General features: G+C 41.4%; 1 protein-coding gene across 3 annotated transcripts in view; it reads right to left on the bottom strand.

Annotated features, from left to right (window-relative positions):
* The window catches only part of ptprt (protein tyrosine phosphatase receptor type T), a 1,564,838-nt gene that overhangs the window by 93,237 nt on the left and 1,457,325 nt on the right, over positions 1-14,276 (bottom strand). For all 3 annotated transcript variants that reach the window (XM_070896216.1, XM_070896215.1, XM_070896217.1), the window contains 3 exons: positions 11,625-11,712; positions 1,817-1,893; positions 456-492 (listed from right to left, as the gene is read on the bottom strand). In XM_070896216.1, coding sequence (XP_070752317.1) covers positions 456-492; positions 1,817-1,893; positions 11,625-11,712 — 202 coding nt within the window. The remainder of the gene's footprint in view (positions 1-455; positions 493-1,816; positions 1,894-11,624; positions 11,713-14,276) is intronic.

Below are 14,276 nucleotides of genomic sequence, written 5' to 3' on the forward strand. Positions count from 1 at the left end.
TGGTCCAGGTAACACTGTTCTGTCTTATTGCAAGAAAATTTCCAAAGTTTATAGTCAGTATTGAATATGGAAATGGAACGATAACTGTCACAATTCATCATGGTGTTGCTCCTTTTTCATTAGTACTGAAACACAAGCCTGTCTCAGTGTATCAATTATAAATCCATCTTACAAAATTCTATTAGGTACCTGCAGCAACTGAAGTTCAGTTCTGTTCATAAATGTCTCATGAAATGCCACCAAGTAGCCATTCTATCCAAGAAAATGTATCTGTAAAGTGACACGGCTTCTCTCTAACATTCTACCCATTTAGTTTTCTGTTGCACTAAAACAGAAACACTTCAAATGATTTTCTAACTTACTTGGAAGACAATTCTTTTGAATATTTACAAATAAAGTGCTTTATAAAACATTAATGCTGCAGTGCAGAAGGATTTGTTCTTGTTTGCCCTCACCTTGAGTAGCTATGTAGTGACGTGGCCTATGGTAACCCTGAAAAACAAAGAGGAAATCAAGAACACAGCAAGAGAAAAAAACATTTTTTTTTCCACGAGTTCCAGTTTAGATGCAAGGGTAGATTTTATGAATTCTACATTCCCAGCACAGAGCTTTATGCAATGGAAGTTCATACAAGGAATTTGGGGATGGATGCAAAACTGCGAGGGACTCACTAACCATTGCACATGTGCATTCCATTGAGTGAAGTTTTGCATTGGGAGAGAAAATTCATAAAATCCACTGTGTAATGCAGCTACACAGAATTTCAAATACAAACTAACACTTATGCATCTTAATAATTGTTCAAATAGAAACGGGTGTAGAGTACCCCTTTAATCAAAACCATCAAAAAACAGAGAAGCAGTCAAAACCTAAATCACACTCATGCAAAATAATTAATTATTTTTATTTCAGTAATAGAATTGTCCTTCAGTCAAACCACTTCAAAGAAAATGGGGTAAGTATCCAAACTGTGTGGGGAACTTCACCAATAGGACTTATCGTAAAATAATGAGCAGCGACATACAAATATTTCCATTAATTCCAAGTAGGTAATGCCGAATTTTATGTGTCCGTGCTGCTGGCAGGGACCTTACACACTAATAAGACACATAAAAGATGGCTGGAAAAACATTGGCCAAGTTTCTGATATGCACCACTGGTAGGCCAATCTCTCCATTGGCAGCACAGTATCACAAAATTCGCCCGAAAAGCCTGCCTGCTTAGAATGATAAATTGCAGCTAATGTGAGAAGATGACACGCAGCAGCTGTCATGAATTATAATCGGAGAACTTTCAAAAATTTGGAACCCCAAAATTCCTGGTGGGCCACTGTGCTGCTGGAAGTGCGGTATTCCACCTACCAGTCTGTTTAAGTGTGGAGCCCATCCCAAATCCTGGGAATAGGGTTATAACATAAGGGTGCGGGCAACTATGCCACTGATGGTGCTCCCTGGACATCTGCTGTGCCAGGCTAGTCCAGTTTAAGATTATTATTATTTTTTTTTAAATGCTGCCATTTTTCTGTTGCTATTAGGAAACCTTTGTGGTCCCCCATTATACCAGTTTGTAATGCTGGCAAGCAATGTGTGCCTGCGTCATGTGAAGGAAAGAGGGCTTGCCCCCACTTCCTGCGGAATTCGGAACCTCTGGCAGCAAGGGTTGGAGATCTGAGGTAACTGGCTGAATTGCCCGATTCTTCACCCCCATCAAGATAGTACAGTTTTGCATAAGAAAATGTAAGGGATTTGGGGGCTCTGCTTTATTTTGATTTATACATTGGTACTCCTCTGCACAATAAATAATAAACATGACTTACGTCGATGTAGTTGGCATTTATATAATCTGAGTGGGGATCTCCATCTAATAGTTGAAGTCGTACTCGAGAATGGTCATCTAGGGGAAAAAAGTGAACTCATTGTCAATTAATATCATCTTTTTCGAACATAAGGAAACACTGAAAGAAAACAATACAATCAACATTACAATTTTATCATTATTTGTAACTAATACAATTCTCTAAATAAATTGCAACATTTAATCTTAACACTATAATTATTCACCTAAGTAAATGACTGTTAGCGTAGTCGACTTTTAGGATATGTACTGTAATCGTATACTTACTAGAATCATATCTATCAGCCAACTTCCCAGAGAACTCCATCATTGTCCCTGAGTATATCCTGTCCCATCAGCAGTGTAGAACCACCAGAAGTGGGGGAACAATAATGTAGAGTCAGGCAGGAGTGACCCTAAGTATCCTTAACATGACTCTGGATACCATGAAGTCTAATAGCTTCAGGTCATCAAGGAAAACGCCTGTTGATCATCACCTACCACCCTAAAACTCATCAGATGAATCAGTACTTCTCCATGTTGATCATCAGCTGGAGGAAGCTCTCAGGGAAGCAAGGATGTAAACTGTAGTTTTGGTGGAGGACTTCAACGTCCACTATCAATAGTGGGTCAGTAGTAACCAGCACTGACCGAGCTGTTTGATCCCTGCAGCACATAGCTGCTAAACAGGGCAAGCATCACATGGTGAGGGAAACAACAGAAGAAGCAACCTAATTGTTCTCACCCTCACCAATTTACCCGTTGCAGACATATCTGTCCACATTGGAAGCAACCAAAGTACAGACTATAGACAGAGCTAAGCAGTCGCATAATCAATTGATTAGAACAAAACTCTGTAGCCCTACCACATCCAGTTGAAAATGGTGGCAAACAACCAGGCAACTAACAGGAGGTGAGGGCTCCATGAACATCCCCATCTTCAACTATGGTGGAGCACAGCACACAAGTGCAAGAGACAAGGCTGAAGTGTTTGCAAGTGTCTTCAGCCAAAAGTGTTGAGTGAATGGCCCTACTTGGCCTCCTGAGGTGCCCAGTATTATAGATACCATTTAATTTGGTTCACTCCACGTGACATTAAGCAGCAGTTGAATGCACTGAACACAGCAAAGGTTATAGACTTACTTGTAGTGCTGAAGGCCTGTGACCCTGAGCTAGCTGTTTCCCTAGTCAGATTGTTCCAGTACAGTTATGACACTGGCTCACAATGTGGAAGATTGTCCATGCATGTCCTTTTCACAAAGCACAGGGTAAATCTAACAGCCAATTACTGCTCCATCAGCCTCCTCAATCATCAGTAAAGTGATGAAAGGAATCATCAATAACACCATCCGCAACAACAAATCACTGAGGCTCAGGTCAAGTTCCACCAGAACCACTTGGCTCCAGACCTTGTCACAGCCTTGATCCAAACAAGAGCTGAATGCCACAGGAAAAGCAGGAGTAGCATTGACATCAAGGCAACATTCGATTGCGTATGGCAGCAGGGAGCCCTAGAAAAACTGAGGTTAATGGGGGTCAAAAGGTTGACTTTCCAGTGGCTGGAGTTACACTTGACACAAAGGGGTGAGTTGTGATTGTCGGAGTCCAATGAGTGACTGATCTCCTGATTGCTCAAAGCCTATCCACCATCTACAAGGCTCATGGCAGGAATGTGCTGGAATATTCACCACTTGCCTGGATTGGTGCAGCCGCAACACTGCTCAAAAAGCTCGATTTCATCTAGGCTACAATAGTTCACTTAATTGATGCCCAGCCACTGAATGAATTCTATATCCACCATCTCCACCAGTCACATTGTGATTATAGTGTTCAGGATGCACTGCATCAACTCACCAGAGTTACTTCAACAACCTCTCTTGTGACCTCTACAAACAAGAATTACAAGAGAAACATTATTGTGGTAACACCATTTCCTCCATGCTCCTTCCTAGTCACACACCATCCTGACTTGGACATGTATTGCTGTTCCTTCATTGTCACTGCATCAGTTTTGTAGAATTCCCTAACACCATTGTGGGAGGACCATCACCACAAGGACTTCAGCAATCCAAGGAGAAGGCCTACCACTTTCTCAGTGCGATGACAGACGGGCAATTAATGTAGCTTCGCCCACATCCAATGAATAGTGATGTGGAATTTGCGGTTGTAATAGCGGTGAAACTGTCAACGTTCTGGAGTACATACATGCGTAGTTAAACATATAAATCCAGAAGTTGCTGTCAGTCATTTCCTGTTCCTCCACAGGACATGTTGTTGAACTCCCCACAGCCGGCAATCAATTGAAATCACTGGATTGATGGAAACTTGTGCTTTTATGTTGGAATTTAGCTTTTAAAAACCCTGAAAAAAATTAAACCTTATTGAATGAGGTGTAACTGGGTTTTCAAAGGTGTACTAAGCCATAATTACTGCTGAACAACTATTCTGGCCCTGAAAAATGAATTTTGCATTTTGGAGTGTCAAATGTTTCCATTATGAAAATTCTATGTTGTTTCAGATTTTTTTTAAAAGCTATTTCAGCTTCTACCATCATCCCAGGTGTATGTCCCAATCTTTATTTTGCTCTCTGTAAAATGATTAAAAAGTGAAGGAAAATCAGTGCATTTTACTTCCTGGTTTGCTGTTTGTAAGAATTCTTCAATGTGATTGGCTGCTTAGTCAGCTTGATGACATCACTGTTGCTGAACACTGGAGATCTCCTAGAAGTCGCCAGAATCAAATTAATGTTGGGAAATTGATGCCACAGAGATCATGAGATCCTTGTGGGCAGCAAAATCCAGGCCAATATTTTTAAATCTATCAGCATTCCACCACCATATAAACTTTAAATTTAGACAATATAATTAGGTTTAATATTCCAAGAGTTTAAGTAAGGATTTTTAATAGCCCATTGTTGTAGACATAACTGTTTTAATTTTATGTTGTCTGTTTGATGTATGGTCTCAGTCAAATGTAAAATAATTGGTTAGAAGATCATGTATTTTTATAAGCTGCAGTGTTTGCCTGAAACTCATGAATTCCCAAAAGACTATGATTGATAAATTATCTATGCAACAAACATTACACATTTTATTTTACAAATCCCAGCAGATGTCAGTAAAACAGTAGGAAGCAGGAAATTAAATCAGAAGAGTTTAATTATATTTTCACTGTTTTAAAACCTGCTGGTGATTTTCTCTTGAAAATGAAAGTAATCTTAAGCATCACGTACAACAATTGCACGTTTATACCAAAACCATTGTGCCACACAAACCACTCTTAATTTGTGAAATGCTTTCCAGTTTTTTTAATTGTGAAAAACACAAGGGTCCGTATTTTGTTGTACTAATAACAGCAAGGCTGTCAGCACTCGCCATTATTACAGCAACTTCTGGCGTTCGCACATGTGCAGTTAAACATGGAAATCCAGAAGTTGCTGTTAGTGATACTCTGCTCCCCCACAGGTTGCACTGTTGCAGTCTTTGCTGATGGAATCTGTACATTGATCACTGTTAAGGTGTGAACTTAGGCTAATTACCCACTATTATCGCACTAAAGACCGATGAAAAACATAAGCCTTGTTCAATCAGGAGTAACTGAGTTTTTAATGGCATAGTAAGTCATAATTACTGCTGGACAATCTCTCTGGCCCTGAAAAATTTAATTTACAAATGTGAATCCCATTCCCTCAGAAGTCAAATAAAAGTTGTAGATTTTAAAAATAAATAAATAAAATTGTCATTTTTGTGTTTTGCTCTTTTATGTCTTTCCCATAATCCTATGTATATGGCCCAATCTTTATTTTGCTTCCTGTACAATGATGTAAATGCAAGTTATAGTTCATGGTTATTACTTCCTGCTTTGCCATCTGTGAGGATTCTTCAATGTGATTGGCTGAACAGCTTCCCTTTTGCTTTTCCTGCTCACAGGCGCCACAGATCCCCTGTAGAAACATAGAAACATAGAAAATAGGTGCAGGAGTAGGCCATTTGGCCCTTCGAGCCTGCACTGCCATTCAATGAGTTCATGGCTGAACATGCAACTTCAGTACCCCATTCCTGCTTTCTCACCTTACCCCTTGATCCCCCTAGTAGTAAGTACTACATCTAACTCCTTTTTGAATATATTTAGTGACTTGGCCTCAACAACTTTCTGTGGTAGAGAATTCCACAGGGTCACCACTCTCTGGGTGAAGAAGTTTCTCCTCATCTCAGTCCTAAATGGCTTACCCCTTATCCTTAGACAGTGACCCCTGGTTCTGGACTTCCCCAACATTGAGAACATTCTTCCTGCATCTAACCTATCTAACCCCGTCAGAATTTTAAACGTTTCTATGCGATCCCCTCTCATTCTTCTGAACTCCAGTGAATACAAGCCCAGTTGATCCAGTCTTTCTTGATATGTCAGTCCCGCCATCCCGGAATCAGTCTGGTGAATCTTCGCTGCACTCCCTCAATATTGAGGGTGGCGAATTCAAACCGACACCGGAAGAGTAGAAATCTCTGCTGACAAGCCCGCTAAAATCTAAAGGCAACTACATGCGAGATGAATGGCGAAAGCCATTCCTTCGCCACTCACTATCAAATCTAAGCCATTGGAAGAAGGTATATGTGTGCCAGTAAAGGAAGAGAGTGCGTGCTCCATAACAGGCAAATGGAAACTACTTACATAGATTTTTCAGCAGCTTGGTTTTGATAGTCTTAATCATAGTGAAAGGTTTTCTTATAAGTTAGCTACCAGGCTGACAAAAAAATAGCACAGACAATACAATAACCTGCCAATGTTCATGGTGAAATGTGCTGTCAATTAATATTATATACTACTAAACTGAACTAGGCGTGACATTACAACAAAGAAAATGAAATAGCATCAGGGCTAATGTACAATAATGAGCAGTGGTATCTAAAATAAGGCATTCAATAAGCAAGTATTAAAAATTTCATACTGGCATCTGGGGCAATTTTTCCACAAAGATGAGAGATTGTTTTCAGGAAACGCAACTTGATTGGTGACATTTCACTACCTTAGATCTGACAAGCCAGCTTCATGCCCGCAACATGTTTCCCACATATTATGAACACGGCATTGTCTTGTCAATCCACATAATTATAAATTGCCAACTGAAATTAAAAGTTTCTGCTGGCTAATGTATCACTAATAAGGACAGAAGTCAAGGGATTTCTCAAAAGCAGCTTTTTGCATTGTCTGTAGCAAGGAATAAAATTACAGTTGTCTGCAACATAAATTCTACAGCTGATAAATTCCACTGGTTTGTTGCTTATCTACACGTGTACATTGAGACTTGATCACATTATAGCACTTTCCAGTATTACAAAGGAGATTGAAATAGATGCAAAATATTATACTATTTTTCCATTTCATTCCATAAAATAACAATGTAGGAAGTACTCTATAGATAAGGAAACAACATAATCAATTTTCTAAAGTGTCTTGGGCTATAATTACAGAAATCAGTTTTTAAATTTGAACTAGTTTTGTTTCAATCCATTTCATGCATTTATTTATGAATTACTCAAACATCATGTCAGTCCCATCAGGAACATGGCATTGTGTTGTGACATTACAATGCATGGAGAAAATTCACAGACTAAACAGTAAACTGGGAATATGGGAAAAATGTAGGAGATGCAGAAAAAAGGAGCTCAGAAGCTGGCTGATTTGCTGCCCTCCCCAACTGGTGAGCTGCCTCGGAGGGATGGTTTTGTACCTGTAGCTCACTGTGCACTGGTTGCACATAACTGAGGCCCGGGGCTCAAAATGTCTCAGGCCTTGCAGTGGTAACAACAGGCAGGCAGAGGACAGACTTCACCCGCTACCGCCCGCTGTACACCTAAAGTACAATTTGGCCTCATTTATTTCTAAGGCTCAGAAAAAAGACTCTAACAAAAGAGATAAAGCAGATGGTTACGGTTATTGCAATGACTAATTACCAATGTGGGTGCACAGTGAGCAAAGGAATTTGATACGGATGAGTGTAGCATTTTCATAACACCACAGAGACTAATTTCCAGACCTATATCACCATACCAGTTGAGTGCGAGTCGGAGGATGCTATACTGAAACTAGATTGTGGTCTGGGCAGACTGCACATCGAATACTTGTCTTGTTTTGGTTGCCGGGAGATGTTCAAGCCTCAAACATTCTCTAGGACGGATCCATGAGTTTGATCCTGAGCATCAGAAGTTATTAGTCAGATAACTGATTTGTGATTTTTACAGAAAAATACTAACCATTTGACTACCTCTGTGGGTCCGGTGTGGCCGGGGTCGGTGGCGGGTTCCGGCCTCACTGCTGGCTCCAGCCCTTTGTGTAGAAATGATTTTACGCTGATCCCTAAGCAGCGTAAACCTCATGAACAACCTGGTAAAATGGTGTGTTCAGCTCAAAGTTCTTTTTAATAGGTTCTTAAAAAGGTCATATTGACCTAAACTACCTCTCCCGCCGCTGCGTGTCAAGTCTATTCAGCATTGACAGACCTGACATCTGGGAAAGTAGCGTGGCGGCTGGTTGACAGAGGAGTCCTGACCCGCTGTCAATCATTTAAAATTTAATAGTTGACCCACCACCCATCCTGTCCTTTGAACGCTGGCAAAATTCTGGCCATAGAGTGCAATCTGCAACACACACATAACATTCCTAAATCTTATGCAATGAAATGGAATTTGACTTATTCAGTTGCCATAAACCTATAGGAAAAACTGCAGGCTAGAAATTTGACTTTTGGTGATTGTGGTATTTTTTCGCCAAAAATACCGTAATGACGCCGCTACCGATACGATGCCGAAAATTCGAGCAGTAAAAATCGGCGTTGCACGAGGATTCATGGTACAAACCACGAATTTTCTGCAACTTTTCTCGGAGGCCGATACCACTGCGAGTTGGGCCTAGGGAGGGGGGAAAGCACCATAAAAGGAAATTGCAAAAAACAAAAAATAAAAAATCACAAGACATTCACAAGACACTTAACTATCGAATCGCTGCAACAGAATGAAAAAATTTAAATCTTTAACTTATTTTAGCAGATCGTCATACCTACCGCTGTTCCAAGGGCTGCAACGCAGATTTTTCCCGGGCAGTTTTTTTCTTCCTAATTACGGGTGCGCTGTGAGCCAAATTTTTAGCAAAAGCGCTATATTGAGTCTTACACGCCGGCAGTCTTCTCCCCAGTGGTACCTAAAAACCGCCGCTGCAAGACTTCGAATTTCCCGGTTCGCCGTTTTTCACCAAAAACAGCAAAATATCACCAAAAAACACTGCGCAAGGTAAGCGAATTTATTATCTTTTATTTGGTCTTGAGCATTTCTATGATTGGAGAAACGTAGTTTTTCAAAGTTGAAAAGTGATAACAGAGAGGAATCTTCATAGAGATATATAAGATAGTAAATGTTATAGAAAAATTATACATGAAACATAACCTCAAATTAAACGTGACAGGACGACAATGGAGTAAAGTTCAAATTGGCAAAGGCCAACTTTTAGAGCTGATGTCAGGGTATTCTTCACATAGAGAGTGAGCAACACTTGGAATGGATTTCTGGGTCAGATAGTGGCGGCCGGAGCTTTTGTTTGAAAAAATATTTTTTATACACCCTGTTGTTTACTTTCTCTCTTTGATGGGAGATGATGGGTTGTCTTTTTCTATAGGACTGTGCACACTAATTTTGTAAAGAAATTAAGAAAAAAAGAAAGATTTTCATTTATATACCGCCTTTCACGACTTCAGGACATTCCAATGCGCTTTACTGTCAATTAAGTACTTTTGAAATTCAGTCACTGTTATAATGTAAGAAATTCAGCAGCCAATTTGCTCACAGCAAGGTCCCACAAACAGCAATGTTATAATGACAAGATAGTGACCCAGATTTTGTGGGCAGTGTCGAACAAATGGCGACAGCCGTTCATTACACTTAAACTTCCCCACAGAATTTTTCTGATCTTTTGGACTGCGACTTGTGTTAATTGGAGAGTCAAAACAGCACAGTGCCCTCAACAGGTGATCTGGGACCTGTGTGAACAGGGCAAGCAACTGTGTATCTCCTTAACCAATTAGATTGAATAATCCTGACTGAGGCACACAGATTCTAAACCAGGAAGTGTAAGTTAGAATATTTAATGCAATACCAAGTCATGTACAGAAAGCAAAATAAAGAGAGGGATAGAAAGATGGGATTAAGAGAGAGATAACATTGTGAATTTTTTCATTTAAAAAAATCTCCAACAATAATTAAAATCTGAAGGAATGAGACTCCATACTTTTAAAAGTTAATTTTCAGTGCCAGAGAGGTTGTTTGGCAGTAATTAAGAATTATCAGGTTGTTAAAAGTGGACTTACACTGGAATGGACAATCCCTAACTTTGTCTGATGTGTTTAATGGGTGGGTAAGTATTGCAACTTCACGCCTTCCTGTATTTGAATGCCAAGTCTCTCGTTATAGTGAAGCTTGTGGGGAGCAGAGAAACGTTGACAGCAAATTCCTGATTTCCGCGTTTAACTCCGCATGTGTGCATGCCAGAACTTTCTGTCCAATTTACTCCTTAATAACGGTGGGCGCTGATAGCCTCACCATTACTTCTATCACAAAATCCGTTCCATTCTGTTGCAGTGATTTGGTTGAGGGATAAATATTGGTCAGGACACCAGGAAGAACTAATTTGCTCTTCTTTGAAATAGTCCCTTGTGATCTTTTACATACACCTGAGAGGGCAGATGGCTCATCTGAAATCTGGCGCTGGCTGACAGACAACAGAACGTATCAGGGTCACTCAGGGGCTGAGCGAGAGGGATCACAGGTTCATAGAGGCGACACTGGTGGTCCTGGTGGAGGAGATACAATGGAGGAGGGATGTTCTGTACCTGCAGGGGGGGGGGGGGGAAGGAGGCCATGGAGGCAACTAATACAGTAGATGTGGGAGGAGATCACCGAGGAGGTCACAGCCAGGAGCACTGCCCCCAGGACATGGCTCCAGTGCTACAAAAAATTGAACGATTTGACATGAATAGTCAAGGTAAGATCCCATCTCACAAACACACTTCTCAATAACTGCACCATCATCAGCATCACAACCTCAGCACGCTGAATTCACCATCTAACTAAACATTCACACAACCCACAATACTGCATCCTTCACAGGCACTACCTATACCTCAGACACATCTCACAGCTCTGCAACCATGCGAGGCATCACTCATGTACAAACACACCTGCTAATGCATTCATTCACAATTACCACTCTTTTTCTTCTAGGACAAGTTAGCACATAACAGGCGCCGGCAGGACCTGACCGGGGGAGGGGCAGCACGACTCCATGAGATCACTCCCCGAGGAGGCAGTGCTGGCGGTAATCGGGAGGGGAGTGGCAGACGCGTGGCCAACCGATATAGTGGCAGCCCAGAGCTAGTGGTGGTGGTTTTCTGCCTGCAGCCCGTCAGCCAAATGCTGGTACTATTGGTGCCCAACGGCCGTGCTCTGCCCACTGGCTGCCCACCGAGGGAAATCCGTTCACAGCATTGATTTAAAAGCATTCTTATTACCACTTGCTCTCGCTTTCTGCAGTATAGTTCATACTGATTTCTTTTGTAGGGGCTGGTGGGTAATTCATTTTACACCAGGCAGACTAGCGATTGTGAACGGTCTGTAAATCAAGCACTTTTCATTAAGGTTATGGTTTAGTTTTCATAGCCGATCTTTATCAGGAGGAATTCATCAGGTAGACAAGGTTATAGACGGGATATTTATGAAGCATATCCATTCAGTGCAGCTTACACTTACAAGCAATGATATTCCCATATCTGTTCTTCGAGCGATTTTCCTCTTTCTTGGCAGTGTCCCAAGCTGCTGACTGTCCTTCTGGCAAACTCTGAAAAGCAAGGAATGTGGTTGTTTGGAAGACTGCTTTTGACAAATAATCTGCAGATTGCATTGAATACAGAGTGTGCCAAACTTTTCCTAATATTTGAAGAAAATACTGTACAAAAATATTTCACAGGAAGATTTTTGGTCGCTAGAGCTTCAGTAGAAATCAGCAGTACACAAATAGCATCATCTTTGTGAATCCTGCACAAAGAGGTCAGATAGGAAAATGAATATGGATTTCTGTAGAAAGCACCAATTAAATTCTGCATGGCAACTAAGCTGGAAAATGTGCAATTGGACTGAATAGAAACTGACATTTGACAGAGAACCAACAGCTGGGTGTCATCACAGGCCTCAGATACAGATAATCATGCAGTCATTTTGCAGAATTATCAATAATAATATTTGACATTGTTGTATTTCATATATATTTAATTTGTGAATATATTAAATATTACTCTATGACCCTGAAATTAAGATGTGAGATTTGAGCATAGGAAAGTACAGGACGAGAAAAGACCCTGCAATGGAACTGTACAATTGTAAAAACTAATACTCCTCAATCACCCACTTAAATAGTGATCCAATTATGCTTTAATTTTTACACAATAACTGCCTCAATGAGCAGCCCATTCCACATCTTTAGATTCTCTATGTAAAGTAATTAGCCCCAATTTCCTTTGGGTTTTTGCTGGGCTCCTGTCATGAGAGAGACCTGCAAAACCCACCAGAAAAGGGCAGGGCTTCAATTGCACTGGGTCTCCACTGTTTACAGGATGTTCTAGCATGCCCTATGAGGGGGTGGGGAAGCAGGGGGGGGGGGGGCGGGGATGAACTGCCTGCTCCTTTGAAGGGAAACATCATCACAGATAGAGCCGAGGGGAGTGTACGGGGATCCTTGTGCCGGGAGCCCCCACGTTTCCCAGCTTTTGGAACCCAGTTTAGTATTGTAGGCCAGAGTGCCCAGCGAGCTGAGGTGTACCAACCTACTTGGGCTACATGGATTGGGGGATTTCAGACAGATGGCCTACACTCACCGAAGAATGGAGATTTAAAAATAAATTTGACTTCCTGACATAGGGGTCAAAGGGAATTTGATTGGGCTGGGCACAACCCCTAATGGTGAGCAGGCCCTGTCAAGGTGCTTGCCTGCTCAATGCTAAATTAGGTGTCTTTTCCTGACTCTGACAGGGCCAGTGCAAGAGGTCACTGGCGGGTTCAGTTCTGAGGCCATTGATCTAAATTGCCTGCACACCTTTTCTCTTCTAAGATTGTGTTACACTAGTATTCAACAGCCTAGTTTCAGGCCTATACGTTTGTAACAGGATTTACTTTTTATAGCATAAAGTTTTATTGACAATATCTTAATATCAGCTGAAAATTTCTGTTCGGTTCATTTCTCTTTTGCTCAGGAGGTTTTGCAGAATAAGAGACCATTTGCAATCTTTGATTAGTTATCTCCAACGTGCAGAGGGCAGTGTAATTTTGGGTCAGAGTATTTGCAGCACCTATACTTTTAATTATTTTCACTTTTGTTATCCTAGTCACAGTTAGGGGGGCAGATGTTCACGGATGCTTGTGAGATGGCAAAGGATTGCACTGTGAGGTACTGTATTGCTTTGGATGACAGTTATAAAGAAGACTGACATTTCTGTAATGGCCTGGAACAAAGATAGATTTTAAAACATGGAGGAATGGAATATTTCAAAATTGCTAAATTCTGAAGTGTTCTTTATTCAATAATTGCTTTCTGAAAGGAACGGATTTAATGGGCCAATTGGCATAATTGCAAGTAAGATTGAGGAGTTCTATATTTCTTGGTTCTGAAATGTCTGAAAGCTGCCTTCTGGAAAACTCGACCCAGTTCCCTCTGCCTCCCAGTCATCAAAAACCTCCTGAAAATCCACTTCTTCGATCCTGCTTTCAGTTCTGTCATTTCTCTCCTCTTTTCCCTCTGCTTAGTGTCCGCCATATCCTTTTTGAACAAATTCACAATTTAGAATAATGGTAAATTGAAACGTATTAAAGGCCTGAAATTCAGTACCGCTAGAAAGCTGGTGCTCCCCCCCACCTTTTTGTGGCCATTCGCGCCAACATTTTTTTGTAGCTGGGCCACCCCATATTCAGCTCCAAAAGTGAAAAAATGGGTTCAAGTGTGAATGAACCCTTCCAAAGTGGATTTTTCAGCAGTGTGGCTGTCTTAATTTGAGTGTTATCACTACTGAGAAATTCAGCATGGACATAAGGGTTTCTAATGAGCCAGCTGCTGACCAGTCTGCACCCGGCCCTTCCAGGGTGGCGATGGGTCGACACCTCCTAGCTATGGATCCTCCTCCCCCTCCTCAGGTGGTACTGCTGGCTCGACCTCCAGCGGCTGTCCCCTCATGATGGCCAGGTTGTGCAGCATGCAGCAGACCATGACGACATGGAGACCTGTTGAGGAGAGTACTGCAAGGTTCCACCAGAGCGGTCCAGGCACCGGAACCTCTGCTTAAGGATGCCTATGCACTGCTCGATGATGCATCTGGTGGCACAATGAGCGTCATTGTATGCATGCTCTGGCGCTGT

This window comes from Pristiophorus japonicus, chromosome 12 (genome assembly GCF_044704955.1).
Source record: "Pristiophorus japonicus isolate sPriJap1 chromosome 12, sPriJap1.hap1, whole genome shotgun sequence".
In the NCBI taxonomy this organism is placed as follows: Eukaryota; Metazoa; Chordata; class Chondrichthyes; family Pristiophoridae; genus Pristiophorus; species Pristiophorus japonicus.